We start from the raw sequence: 15,280 nt of genomic DNA on the forward strand, positions 1-15,280 counted from the left end.
CTAGTTGTGGGGTTAGTGTTAAATTCATATACATTCCCAACTCGGCCCCTCAGGTCTGCCTCCTCCATCAACCCCCCCCCCCCCCCCCCCCCCCCCCCCGTCTGTCCACCACGGGGTCAAGAGCCTTCAGCCACTCTGCCCCTCCCCTCTGGAACTCCCCCCCCCCCCCCCCCAGCCCGTCTGTCCACCACGGGGTCAAGAGCCTTCAGCCACTCTGCCCCTCCCCTCTGGAACTCCCCCCCCCCCCCCCCCCCCCCCAGCCCGTCTGTCCACCACGGGGTCAAGAGCCTTCAGCCGCTCTGCCCCTCCCCTCTGGAACCCCCCCCCAGCCCGTCTGTCCACCACGGGGTGAAGAGCCTTCAGCTGCTCTGCCCCTCGCCGTATGTCTGATTTTATTTTTTAAATTGATTGTGATTGTTAATGAACTGTTTTTAATTGTTGAACGGCGACCTTGAGTGTCCTGAAAGGCGCCTTATTATTATTATTATTATTATTATTATTATTATTATTATTATTATTATTATTATTATTATTATTATTATTATTATTATTATTATTATTATTATTATTATTATTATTATTATTATTATTATTATTATTATTATTACATTCGGTTATAAAAGACGCCCGGAGCCGGAAATGACGCGTGATCACTCTAGGAACTGACGTCGAGCGAAAGAGTGCGTCTTCGCTGATTGGCTGCGGGTCCAGGAAGCGGGGAGATTTGAAAGCAGCAGCAGGGTGGAGATTAGAAAGTGGGTGCATTGTTTTGCCAGTTTACAGTGACGCTAAAAACTGTGTTTTATTTTATCTCTGTCCGGTAGTTTAGTTTGAAAAGTATATATATTTTCTGTGCTGGTCGGGTTTCATAAAAGTCACCATGATGGAGAAAGAAATCATCACGGAGACCGACAACACTGTTATTATTGACATGGTGCTGCCGAGCCCAGAGGACAGCAGTGATGGAGACGAGGAGACTCTGGAGGAGAACGACGAGCTCCAACAACATGCTGCCGGTGTCACCTTTACGGTAGCCCTAGGTTTGTTCTGTTTTATTATTATTATCACAACACAAGTGCGTAGCTCGTCAGCTAACGCTAGTCTTGTTGTTGTGACCCCCAGCTAAAATCTTAGCCTAGCTAGCATCAATCAAACGGTAATGTTAGTCCATTTGCACACCAAAATAAAACAGATAGACGGCTACCTTTACTATCACTCAACCGACGGGTAAAGGGTTAACCTTCTGTCGTGTGGCAGTGAAAGGGTTAACCTGTTCTGCCGAATTGTACTGCTTCCTCGAAAACTGCTGCCGTAGCGCGAATCGCCTATATCTTTTGACAGCTGGGTGACGTCACCCTATAGTTCACTCCGAACTCCCAACAGGTGTACCGACATTTTATCATCTACAAATACATTCTGCTGCGAAGCCAATTACATGCAAATATTTACATGCTTATACAGTTCAAAAGGTGCAATGAAAAACACACGTTTAAGATATTGTTTAAGATATATCAACAAGACAAGACGTTCGTCAGCAAGGTGGCAGAATATTGTTGAGTGAACGATTGTGGGTCATGCGCAAGGCAAGCGCAGGAGCGCTGGGCAGCAGAATTCTGGTGTGCAGTGGAATTTGGCAGAACACCGGCTGTCCTTGTGTGGCAGTGAAAGGGTTAACCGGATGTCCGTGTGGCAGTGAAAGGGTTAACCGGATGTCCGTATGGCAGTGAAAGGGTTAACCTTCCGCATGTATTGTCGCAGTGAAAGGGTTAACCGTTTTGGTAGTGCTGCGCCGGTGAAAGGGTTAACGCTAGCTAACATATTGGTTTATCTTTTCCTTTTTTTTGTACAGAATCGTTTCAGAATGGAGACCAGGAGGAGGATGATGATGATGATGATGACGATGACGGGGAGGATGAAGACAGCGGCACAGACTACTTCCACGCCTGCCCGGCGGGCACCCAGTTAAAGAGGGCAGAGCACGCCGGAGGAGGGGAGGCGTCCCTCCCAGACACCTTTCAAACCAACAACCTTCTGCACTACGAGAGGTTCAAGGCCTACCAGGACTATATGCTTGGTATGATGACACAGAACACACACTAGGGTTACTACACAATGCACCGATGCTAGTAAAGTATCGAGGTACCCAGCTGTTAAAAACGGTCCAATACTCTCTTCTATTAGTGTTGATACTTTTAGAATAATAGTCTTGATTGATTGAACATTTTATTAACAGATGAATGGGTACAGTACGGCTCGATACACACAATTGTTGAGGGGATGCAGACCAGAGAGAGACTTTCGTCTTGTTTACATCAGGGTCCCCCCCATTTTCAATTCATCGTATCATCGATTCGTCTGGTACTGTATTTTCTGTGTTGAGTAGATATTTGTGTGTGAGAGAGTGGGGATAATGCATAAACATTACATTACTCTATCTGGCTTGACTTGGGTTGACTTGGGCTTTGGAAAGAGTCGGTGTAACATTAACCACAGCCCCCTCTCCCTTGCTCTCAAACACACATGCATGGCGTGTGTGAACAGAAGAGTCCACCAGCCACATTGAGTCGAGACATGGACCGGCTGATTCTCAGACTTGTACTTGCACGTGACTGACTGTTCCGGGGGGGGGGGGGGGGTTCTTCACATGCCTTCGAGCGACATTGTACTTTTGTGCTTATTTTATGCCATTATTAAGTCTGCACGTTTACATTGCACTACTTTTATTGTCTTTTATACCTATTCTTATGTCTTCAATTTATGCATTGTTTTTTTTATTCTGTCAATCTGTGTGCTGATTTTATGCCTATGTTCATTTTATACTATATAGATGGTTATTTAATATTTATTGTTGAAATATGTGCATTGAAATGTCTAAACTAAAGTATCGACAACATTGAAAATGAGGGTGACCTCGCTTGTCTTTTCGAGTATAAATAAAGGTTGTTGATGACGACGTGTGCATATTGTTTGTCGTCCGGGCACACTAGGCGACTGCAAGACGTCGGAGGTGCGGGCCTTCACAGCAGATTACCTGGAGAAGGTGGTGGAGCCATGTGACTGGCAGGCCCTCTGGTCCACCAACGTGTTCACGGTCCTCGTGGAGGTGAGTGTGGGGGAACTTTAGCTAACAAGGACCCAGAGTTGGAACTGTGAAAGAATGATTACTTGAATCAAGGATGAATGAAAACTTTATTTAACAGATTGCAGAATGGGTACAATACAGTACGGCTCAATACATACAATTGTTAAGGGGATGCAGACCTGAGAAAGACGTTTGTCTTGTTTCCATCAGGGTCTCCCATTTTCAATTCATATAGACATTTATGACATACACGACATACATGACATTTATGGCATAGGGACATATAGGTACTTAGTACTGATACATTTGTGACATAAACGGTATTCAAATATACAGTACTGTTACCCCTAGATCCTGACAGAGTATATACATATGATGGGGAGGGGACTGTACATTAGGAGGGGGTGGGTGGGTGGGTGGGAGAGAAATATACATACGGCGGGGAGGGAATGTATACATGCGGTGGGGAGGAGACTGTCTAATAGAAGCTGAGATTTGTTTTCTGTGCACAGTCTCGGTTCAGTTTACAAGGTGTAGCTGAACGGAGCCCCGATTTGAAGATCGGACTCGGTTTATATGCAAAGAGACGGGGGGGGGGGGGGGGGGGGGGGGTTGCCCAGAATCTGACATTTCTAAGAAGCTACGCTTCATATGTTAATACTGGAATTCAGACATGGAATGTCTGGACTATGTAAAATGCAAACCTGCGATGTCCCAACCGGAAGCGACTTCCTGTGTTGCCCTGGCAACGGGCAGTTTTTTATCGCTACAATGCAGCAGGCACACAATGCGAGATATATATATGTCTTGCGATGTATAGCAGGATGTGGGGCTGCAGAGGAAAGTTCCCCAACGCCTGTGTGTCTCTTCTTTGCATTTTTACATAGAAAATTACATCAGAAAAAGAACAATTGTCACAGGCATTTCCACAGAAGTGCATTGTAGACCTGTTCACTGTCCTTTAGTGTCCTAGTGGAGGTGAGTCGGTCTCAGTGTTCCTGTGGAGGAGGAGAACCGTAGTAAATAAACCACATGTCCGCATATCTATAGCAGGGTTCGCACAAGGTCCTTGAAATGCTTGATTTTTGACCAAAAAAAGTCGAGGCCTGGAATTCCTTAAACAGCCAATTTTCCATAACCATAAATATTGGAGCCGATTTCTTTTTCAATAAAAAAACTGCATTAAATGCCAGTTTAAAATGAAAAATAGTGCTTGGAAAAGTACTTGAAAGTCCTTGAATTAAATTTTGCAATGTCTGTGGGAACCCTGTAACCCCTAACTGCTCCCGATGAGCAGGTTGGCACCTTGCACGGTCGCCGTCGTGTGAGGAACAAATTGTTAAAGCGCTTTGGATAAAAGCTGTTGTATAAATGCACCACTGTGTCCCACCAGGTGAAGGACGTGGACTTCAAGGACCTGAAGGCCCAGGTGAAGCTGCTGCTGCCGCTGCAGTGTGAGGCGCGCGGCTGTGAGCTGGACGACGAGGCCCTGGGGGCCATCCTGGAGGCCACCAAGCACCGGGTGGCGCTGCAGGAGCTCCAGGTGGTCTACGACGAGTCGGGGGACTTTGACCAGACGGCCCTCGCCATCGAACACCTGAGGTACGGTCGTCTAGTCTCAGAGCACTGGGAGGAGAATGACTGTCTAATATTGCATGCACTCCTATCACGGATGTAAACTGTATTTAATATTAGGGATGTCCGATATTATTGGCCTACCGATATTGGCATTAAAATGTAATATCGGAAATGATCGGTATCTGTTAAAAAATATATATATATATTTTTTACATTTATTCAACCTTTATTTACTCAGGCAAGTAAGAACAAATTCTTATTTGATTTATTGTCAAAAGTATGCATAATGTTGTGTTAATTCCACGACAAGAGATATGTAATGTTAATTACCTGAAATTATTCCGTTTTTTTGGGGGGGAAACCCTGCATATATCGGTATCGGAAATTAAGAATTGGACAATATCGGTATATCGGTAAAAAAGCCAATATCGAACATCCCTAATTAATATTCTATAATACTCAAGTCAAATGCATCCGGTTAGTATGATTTATTAACTCAAGAGAGATCAATACATACAAAATTGTTAGATATATGGCTGGAAGGCTCTCCTCCAGGCTACCAGCTACGAGACCCGGAAGTAAGAGGACGAATGGAGAGAGAGAGAGAGAGAGACCCCTTTATAGTCAGGAGGGGGGACACCATAAAATGGGTCAAATGGAGGTTTTGGGGAAGGGAGGGGTTAAAGACATGTCCTCTCTGTGGAGAACGGACAGAAGGAGGAGACGATTCCCAGAGTCATTCCCCCACAAAACGTTTGTGTTTATTCTTGAGATGCAGAACGGGTGCGCTTCCTCCACTCGTAGAAACGGAGGATGTATCTTAGCCAGTTTGCTGCCATGGTCAGACGGAGAGTTGGCACCATTTTTTTTAAGACGCAAGCAACGCTAAACAAAGCAATCAATGGAGTTTTTTGTACCCTGGTTTAAGACTGGAGCTAATGTTAAAGCAGCTTCACTATCACCACAGAGATATTAACCCCAAATCGAAACCCAGATTTGTGGGTCTGAAAGTAAGCAAGTACATTTTATTTATATAGCACCTATATAAATCTAAATACAGGGATCACAAAGTGCTTTTCCAATCAAAATTTATTTAGAGCATCAAACAACATCATTAATGCATAGAACCAATTAAACACACCAACTAGAGATATACAAAATAAGACCAAGATAAAACTAGCCAAACGTCTGTCTGAACAGTTTTTAGCTGTTTTTTTTAAAGAGTCATGTTTCTACTGATCTCAGAGAGAAAGGGAGGGTGTTGTGAAGGATCAGATTAAACCGAATATATATATTTATTTATATATATATATTTAATCGTATTTGTATATCGTTTGATATCCCCTGTATATTCCTTGTACAATATGCACTGAATATCCCTTTAGTCTACTAAACAGCCCATAATAGTTTCATTCTACCATTGGACGAGAACCTGGCGCCAGGTTGCCATACCCCTAGGTCCAAGTTCAATCGTGCCGCCTAACATGTCGTGGCAAGCCCGGTTCCGCGCAGGAATATGTCGGGCGAAATACGAATGGTACTATTTGTTCATAGCGCATATATATATATGGCGCAAGTAAAGTAGAACTTTCTTTTTAGTCCAGTTCTTTACCCTCCAACAGAGTGACAGACGTGAAGCCTCCCCACGACGCACGTGTGGTGTAGTAAGGCCTACTTGGCCTCAGAATAGGCATTGAGATATCGTGCGGATTAATAGTTGAATAGTCATAGTTTGGCACTATACCGTCGAGTTGGACGTATTCTATTAAGCTAATAATAGTCTATTTATGTATGGTGCATCGTTCGGTTAGAGTTCTAAAGTTATCAGTACCCCCATCGTTCCTGACGTTATCTGGACGCTTAACCAGGCTGGGCAGACCCCTAGTGGTGCTTGCATCCGAGGAGCTCCGGGCCAGGGCGACTGGACCTGTATATTGGATTACTCTACCCGGACGACGGCGAGCCTTCCACGGCTTGGATTATGCTTTGGGTGCTTTGATTATTCCATGGATAAAGGCCAACACTGCGGAGTGTTGGAACTACCCCCCGGAGAGGACTCCAGGTGAGACGGCGCTCTACACCAGTGAGGTCGCCTCACGTCTCTCCGTTGTGGACCGGCAGCTACCGTCCACCAGAGGGTCCAGCTGTATTCGTCTGCGGACCGAGGTTCTGTGGGCACCGTGTTCAAGACTTTGAATTCTCCCAAGAAACCGTCGGCCAGATGGGATACCGCCAGCGGCTTCTCTAACCCCCCCCCCTCCTACTGTCTTACCACCAGCGGGACCCCCCCCCCCCCCCCCCTTAGTGTATCCAGCTATAATCATTTAAGTACCATCGCTATAGTTTCCTAAATATCCAGGTTGTATACTTACTCCCTGCGTAACCAGAGATTGGACATTCAATGTTGATTTACCTACGAATACTCATTTGCCATACAAGTGCATATTTCAAATCATAAGTGTAAACAAGTGAACGTTGTATATACCTTTTGCTATATTAAACCTTCGATTTGTACATTTGTGTGGATTCGTTTCATCAGGTGGGAAAGTGTTCATCATACTTATATCATGTACTGGATGGCCAGAAGTTAAAGTACAAGAGGTAGTGGTATTAAATACCATATCTAACAATACAGTCAGGGAATTGTACCCCTCAGTTACAGAGGGCGTTCTACAGTGTGGGAGCAGCTACCTGAAAGGCACGACCACCCCGGGTTGCAAGCCGGGCCCTAGGGACCGACAATAGAAGTTCGTCAGAGGGTCTAAGGGCCCGGTTTGATGAGTGAGGTATAAGAAGGTCTGAGATGTATCCAGGTGATAGACCATGAAGGGCTCTAAAAGTAGTGAGTAGCACCTTAACATTTTAAAGGGAGCCAGTGTGGGGAGGCCAACATGTGTGTGATATGAGACCTCTTATTATTTCTGGTTAAAAGTCTAGCAGCTGCATTTTGGACAATTTGCAAAAGCAGACTTTATTTAAACGGGTCAAAGGTATGTTAGAATAATCCAAACGAGTGGAAATAAAAGCATGGATGACCATCTCCAGCTCTGCCTTGGATACGACGGATCTTAATTGAGCCATGTTCCTCAGTTGGAAGAAGCAGGAACGAGTGAGTTGACTAACATGATATTTAAAAGACAACGCACTTTTGCTAGCTAATGCTGGACAGTGAAATGGGTATTCAATACATTACAGGAGAAACAACTCTAGCCAAAAGAACCACAATGTCAATACATGTACATTGTTAACACAAATTGGTAAAATATTTGAAACCTTGCAGAGTTTATCATGGCTGTCTTGATAAAAGTCTACTTTAGGAAGAGAATGATAGCAGAGAAAGCAGGACAGGTGAATGGGAGAAAGTACTAACAATAATTGTTGTAAACATTGTAATGTCCTCCTAACTAACCTCAGATCATCATGAATGGGTTGTTTTTATGCAAAGCCGTAATTCTAAACACGAACAGGATGCTGTCAGTTTGACAGGTCTGAGGGAGAGAGAGCGAGAGAGATTCAATTACTTCTCCATAGTGGAGGCTAGAGCTAACGTTAGTGGCTTCAGATTGATCAGGCTCTGGATTGATTCAGTTTCTAGAGAAGTCCTCCGTCTGAGTGTTCCCTGGTGTGTGTGTGTGTTACTGACAGGCTGTAGTTTAGGAGGGACCCTGAGTGTTCCCTGGTGTGTGTATGTTACTGACAGGCTGTAGTTTTGGGAGGGACCCCAAGGGCCTGAGGATACCAGAGAAACAGGTTTTGCTACTCGTATCTCTCTCTCTGCAGGCCTTCTCATTGTCTCTCCTTTAGCCGTTACCTTCTCCTCTCTCTTTCTCTCGGCTGTCAATTGTCCATAACAATACCTGTTTGCGGCTACATGTAGGCTGTCAAAAAGAGCCTTGAGGGGCTAAACGGAGGAGTATAAACACTGTGACGCGCATCATAAAATAATTCAGTTCCACGTCCAGAATATGCGCTCCTTTGCGGTCAATAGAAAATATACGCTCCCTGAGTTCCCCCCCCCTCTCTCCGTAAATGTCAACTCAAGTGAAAAGGTGAGTGAAATCCCATATGAACACTATTGCTGCCAAAACCCCAGTGAACACGCCCACCACCTAAAGCTACAGTACAACTAACAATACAACACCATAGAGAATACGGAGACTTTCATATATGGCTCCTACAATACCATTCGACTATGGATGAATAGGCTGAAATTAGACACATTTGAATATTAATGATAACAATAACATAATATATCAACGTAACGTGTTAAGAAAAGTAATTAAACACATTACCCTCACCAAGGTCAGTGTCGCAATATACCATGATGGGCATTTCTGGTCAGAGCACCCAGCCCTATGTTATTGCCAACAAAGAACACTATACAAGTTCAAGTTTTGTTTTGTTTGTCACATATAAGGTACATGTACATTACAGTGAAATGCTTGGTTCTGTATGAGCCTCTTGTGAATGTGCTTCATACAGTAAAAAGAATAAAGTCCAAACACTATATAAAATATACAACCTAAAGTACAAAATACAAACTTAAAAAGAAAGGAGAAAAATGCCAAAATTAGGTAATGGATGTAGTGCAAATCTTTTTGTAATAAATAGATAAAATAGGGTGTTTAAAGGTTAGTGTGGATGTGTCTGCAATGAATGTAGATTATTCCTTTTAAAGGGTAAGCATTGTAGCCTCGTTTCCTACTGTACCAGCCCATGATGTTGTTGAGTTCCTCCTCAGTCCAGCCTGCTCGTCGTACTGGTTAGGGATGGGTACCGAATTCGGTACTTTTAAGGTACCGAACCGAAACACGTCGGTACTACCGAGTATCGATTTAACACTTTGATCGCCATGGTTAAATTATAGACATAATTTACCATCCCTCGCCATCTCTATTTGTCTATGGAGAAGTTCCCCTTCTTTGCAGGGCTATAACTTTTTTAATTGTATTGCTAAATTGACATTATTATGGCCCATTCAATGTCCTATATCTATTGTTCAGGGTGTAGCAACGTTATACTTTTTCATTCACATATTCATACTAAAATACGGTCTAAAGTATAAGTATGTTTTTATCGTTTTCTGCAGCTTTCTCCAGAACTTGATTTATAGCCCCAAATGCATTATATTGATGATCAAATAGTTTGATAGCGATCAGTGCCAGATAAAAAATTTCAACTGGAGATGCTTCTAGAAGTTACTACGTATGATCTGATGATGACCGGATGGGCGGGGGGTCGTTTATAATTCCGTGGGCAACGTTATATCATTCATCTAGTGTGGGTGATATGATCATCAGAGCAGTTAGTAAAGAACACGTTGGAAAATAACGCTGGATCTTACCGTATCTTCCTCGCGCCGTTGGGCGATGAGCGTGTAGCAGAGATATTCCTATTATGGGATGTATAAATACCGATCCATTTCCAGGTTGTATAATAGTATATACGTCCAAATCATGTTTGTCGAGTTATTTGCACCGATCGGTGTTCACTGTGTCAAGATGGAGTCCTGCTAATGATAGCGAGTGCCCGGACGAAATATGGGTGAGCACCACTTCATCCACATGACTTCCTGTTGGGCGATCTGCCGATCGGCCACCAGATGGCGCTCTTGAACCGTTAGAGAGTTGAGTGGGCTCAGCAGTATATCTCGGGTCCCCGGGGGAGAAATATGATTTCGATCACAGATTTTTGAAATATTGATATCAAAGACGTGTTACGGCGTCTTCGGCAGAATGAGCATGGCGGGGAATGACGAGTTTCGGCGTTTCCAGCGATTAAAGTGTTAAGTGAGATACCAAAAAATAAATAAAAATCTACTTTTTTTTTTACCTTTTTTCTTTTCATGTCAACATTCACACGCACAATATATGCTTACCTAGGATTTGACTTGATTCAACAACCAAATAGTCGGAGCAATGGCAAGCCGAAAACGGTCGAAATTGTAGTTATTTGAAGTTTTGATTTTTTTTCACGACTGAGGTAGGTAAATAAATTTTTTTTACACTAAAGTACTGAAAAAAGGTACTGTTGGGTACCGGTATCGATTCACAGGTACCGGTACCGTATCGGTTCAAATGTGAAAGGTACCCATCCCTAGTACTGGTGGATATCTGCAGAAACGCCACAGAATTGGCCACATAACTATTGCAAAGTCGACGCCACCTTAATCTGTACAAGCCCTGACATAAATGTTTTAACCTCTTAACAGTCCTGCAAATTCTGCATACAATGCCTGTCTATTGCATACCCAAAGTAAATTGAAAGCTATTCTTGAACCATTTATAGCACATGCATGAGTCTGGCCTCTTTTGAAAGGAAACATTCTGAATGTTCTTCCACAACAGGAAGAATCACTCTTGAGTGCTAGTGTAATAGTTACAGAGGTTTGAACACACAGATTTATTTTATTACGTCTGAATTCAAACCGATGCCTCTTACAGGTTCCAGCTGAGAGGTATGTGCTGGAAATGGCTTCATAGCCTGATGTCTTATCTAGTACAGGTCCAAAATTGATAACAATACCACAGGAAATGAGTGTTTTACACATGTTTTTCTAATGGTATGTAATGTATCGGTATGTTTATCCAAAATGGCCATTGCCACCAATGAAGTAAATGCATGCAGCAGATGTCAAACTATAGTCTGGACCTTTAAGCAGAGAGAGAACCATATATATATATATATCTTGGGAAATATCCCTTAAGTGGGGTACCGCCCTTTGTCCGCTCGAGCTTTCAGCTGCTCGGCTCCCAGACTCTGGAACTCCCTGTTCCCCAACATGTCCCGACAGTCTGACTCATAACAACATTCAAATCCAGACTCAAAACCCACCTGTTCAAACTGACATACTCACTGTAACTGTACCCTGTGTGTCACTGTCGGGGTTTCGCACAAGGTCCTTGAAGTGCTTAAAGTGCTTGATTTCTTTTACCAAAAGTCCTGGAATTCCTTAAACAGCCCATTTTTTAACAAGGTGCTTAAAAAGTCCTTGCACTTCAAATCAACCGTTCGCATTGAACGTTTTGTTCATCCATGATAAAACTTCTGAATCAAGAAATTGCATTTATATTTTTTCAAGTGTAACTAATTGTCGGAAATTGGTTTTCAGCCATAAATATATTTTCTATGAAAAACGGCATTTAAAAGTGAATTGTATCCTGTTAAATGCCCGTTCTAAAATAAAAAATAGTGCTTGGAAAAGTCCTTAAGTATTAAAATGTTCAATGTCTGTGGGAACCCTGCACTGTTTTATACTTCCAGTTGTTTTTAACTTCAGTTGCCAAGATCCCTGTTTTTAACTTCGACTGTCTTGTTGTTATGGCCTGTAGGATGATCTTGGGTTGTTCTGAAAGGCGCCTCCAAATAAAATGCATTATTATTCTTCTTCTAGGTTCTTCTACCAACACATCTGGAGGAAGTGGGACGAGGAGGAGGAAGACGACGACTTCGACTACTTTGTCCGCTGTGTGGAGCCTCGTCTCAGACTGTGAGTACAGACTCATTCAGTCTTTATTTCATCTAGTCTCAGAGTACAGACTCATTCAGTCTTTATTTCATCTAATCTCAGACTGAGTACAGACTAATTCAGTCTTTATTTCATCTAATCTCAGACTGAGTACAGACTAATTCAGTCTTTATTTCATCTAATCTCAGACTGAGTACAGACTCATTCAGTCTTTATTTCATCTAATCTCAGACTGAGTACAGACTCATTCAGTCTTTATTTCATCTAGTCTCAGAGTACAGACTCATTCAGTCTTTATTTCATCTAGTCTCAGAGTACAGACTCATTCAGTCTTTATTTCATCTAATCTCAGACTGAGTACAGACTCATTCAGTCTTTATTTCATCTAGTCTCAGAGTACAGACTCATTCAGTCTTTATTTCATCTAGTCTCAGACTGAGTACAGACTAATTCAGTCTTTATTTCATCTAGTCTCAGACTGAGTACAGACTAATTCAGTCTTTATTTCATCTAGTCTCAGACTGAGTACAGACTAATTCAGTCTTTATTTCATCTAGTCTCAGACTGAGTACAGACTAATTCAGTCTTTATTTCATCTAGTCTCAGACTGAGTACAGACTAATTCAGTCTTTATTTCATCTAGTCTCAGACTGAGTACAGACTAATTCAGTCTTTATTTCATCTAGTCTCAGACTGAGTACAGATTAATTCAGTCTTTATTTCATCTAGTCTCAGACTGAGTACAGACTAATTCAGTCTTTATTTCATCTAGTCTCAGAGTACAGAGTCATTCAGTCTTTATTTCATCTAGTCTCAGAGTGAGTACAGGTTTCAGTCTTTATTTCATCTCCAAGAAGGATCATTGAGAACAAGCTCATTTAGAATGACGTTGAGAAATAAAAAAACATAATATATACAAACAAAGAACAAACATAATACATACAAAGAAAACACAATAAATACAAACAAAGAAAACAATGGAGACAGAAAGTCGATTTAAACATTTAGAATCATTAAATCAACTGCAGATGCTCTGTTGTTGTGATTATAGGTATAAAGACAAAATGTAAAAAATACAGCTATCATTTCCTTGCAGATTTTCGGTATCAAATTACATTTTTAAAGCATCAAAATTTACCAAAAGATATTACCATAATAGTATGTACAATACTAATTAAATCCTATTATCCTTCTATTGGTTTTTTAGTTGAACTTAGTCTGATTGTGTTTGCAATTGCATGCATACATTTAAAGCAACTATTTACACAAAATATGCTTCTATTTAGGGCTGACCTTCGAAGCTTTTTTTGGCAATCGATTTTAATTCGAAGCTTCGGGGGGAAAAAAATCTTATGTTGGGGGACTTGTACAGCACTTTGGTAAACGTTGTTGTTTTTAAATGTGCTCTATAAATAAAGTGGATTGGATTAATTAATTAAGTAGCCCCTTTCGTGACTGTGATGCAGCCAACAAGGTTTCACTCGGCTGCCCTGCATGGGTGCAGTGGGGCTGCTCTCACAGCCAATGACATGACATTTCATAATTATGTTGCAACCTTCGTCTATCAAGCAAACAATTATATAAATATTTTATATGTAGTTGATAGAGACAAAGGCAGAATTCGACTTAATTAAGCATGTTTTATTAAGACATATATATATATATATATATATACCGGTATATATATATTTTTTTTAACCTTCTATTTCTCCAATTTTTTTCTCTGATTTTCTCCCCGTCCCAATTAGGCGTTGTGCCAATTCCCCCCCTCCCCTACCTGGTCACTGTACGCATGTTCTCCCACGAGTCGGTACAAGGGTGTCCTGATGTCGAACGCATGCTTCCTCCGAGACGTGCGCCGTCAAGCCAGTGGTGCTTTTTTCACTTGGCAGCGAGGACTCTCATTGGTGAAGTGTAACGCGTGGGAGGGCACGCTATCTCCACCAAGTCGCTTAGCAAGCGCCGAGACCTGACCTGTAGGCGTCGCTGTCCACAATGCCAGATTCCCACCCGCCAGCTTTCCCATCCCCTAATACTGCCAATTGTATTAGTATGAACGGCCAGCCAAACTGGTAGCAACGCCGAGAGCTGGGCTCGAACCCAGTTAAGACATATTTTTATATGGGTCGGGACACTTTAAAAAAGCAGCACAATGAACACAAATCTGTCCGACATAGTCTTAAATAACAAACGGCATTGCTTCGCTTCTTCGTCGAAATGTCTGCTGCACATGTCCTTGTTGTTTTCAACACAGATAATCTCCACGTGCTTGTTGTAGAGAGGTGGAGTCGAGGCGCCGCTTACTTTCGTTTCATTGGAATGGAGGCGGGAATGCGCCGCTTACTTTCGTTTCATTGGAATGGAGGCGCAAGATTTGAGACAAAAAAAGTATTAAAAATATTTAAATGTTTATACATTTTTTAAACTTCAAATTATTTTTTTATGTTCGAAGCTTGTGCCATCGAACGAAGCTTCGAAGTATTTAAGACAGCCCTACTTCTATTAACACATTCAGTGCCAGAGGTCGCTGTGGGCCGTGTGTGCCAGCGCTTTAATCAATGGGGATACATGCCGGTGTTTGCAGGGCTAAAACTATATTAAATATCATAGCTATGGATATAAAACTATTGCCCATTTGACATCGAGTTTCCCACAGGATTTTCAGAGACTATGGGGGGTGAACCTCCGACCCTCTAGGGGTTTTTGTGTACATTTTAAAGTTAAATGCATCAATCTGGTGCACTTTGAGAGCAAAATAAAGAGGCTAGATCTATGATGAACTTTGTGTTCAAAACACAAAATCGACTAGACTAGTGCTTCCCAATCCTCTCCTCGAACCACCCCAGCCGTTCAATGTATTTGTTAAATTCCACCACCAGCACACCTGATTCAACTTAACTAGCCCTTTATTAGTTGAATCAAGGTGTGCTGGTGGTGGAATTTAACAAATACATGCAACGGCTGGGGTGGTTCGAGGAGAGGTTTGGGAAGCACTGGACTAGAGCTGCGCATACATTTGAGCCATCAAAGAAATTAAGCAAAAGTGATTATTTTAGAAAATAAAAAAAATATAGTGGATTACTATTACCACTGCCAATACTACTGATACATCCCTATTGGCAAACTTTATATTTAAAAAAAATAGCCACAGT

General features: G+C 42.2%; 1 protein-coding gene across 1 annotated transcript in view; it reads left to right on the plus strand.

The window, feature by feature from the left end:
• The first annotated feature begins 755 nt into the window (after positions 1–755).
• Positions 756–15,280, plus strand: part of shcbp1 (SHC SH2-domain binding protein 1) — a 60,362-nt gene continuing 45,837 nt past the window's right edge. Inside the window, exons 1-5 of the mRNA XM_084330332.1 lie at positions 756–1,040; positions 1,850–2,074; positions 2,988–3,103; positions 4,476–4,684; positions 12,054–12,149. Of these exons, the coding sequence (XP_084186458.1) occupies positions 881–1,040; positions 1,850–2,074; positions 2,988–3,103; positions 4,476–4,684; positions 12,054–12,149 (806 nt within the window). The 5' untranslated portion in view covers positions 756–880. The remainder of the gene's footprint in view (positions 1,041–1,849; positions 2,075–2,987; positions 3,104–4,475; positions 4,685–12,053; positions 12,150–15,280) is intronic.

The sequence above is a fragment of the Notolepis coatsorum genome, assembly GCF_963971535.1.
Source record: "Notolepis coatsorum genome assembly, chromosome: 15".
Classification (NCBI taxonomy): domain Eukaryota; kingdom Metazoa; phylum Chordata; class Actinopteri; order Aulopiformes; family Paralepididae; genus Notolepis; species Notolepis coatsorum.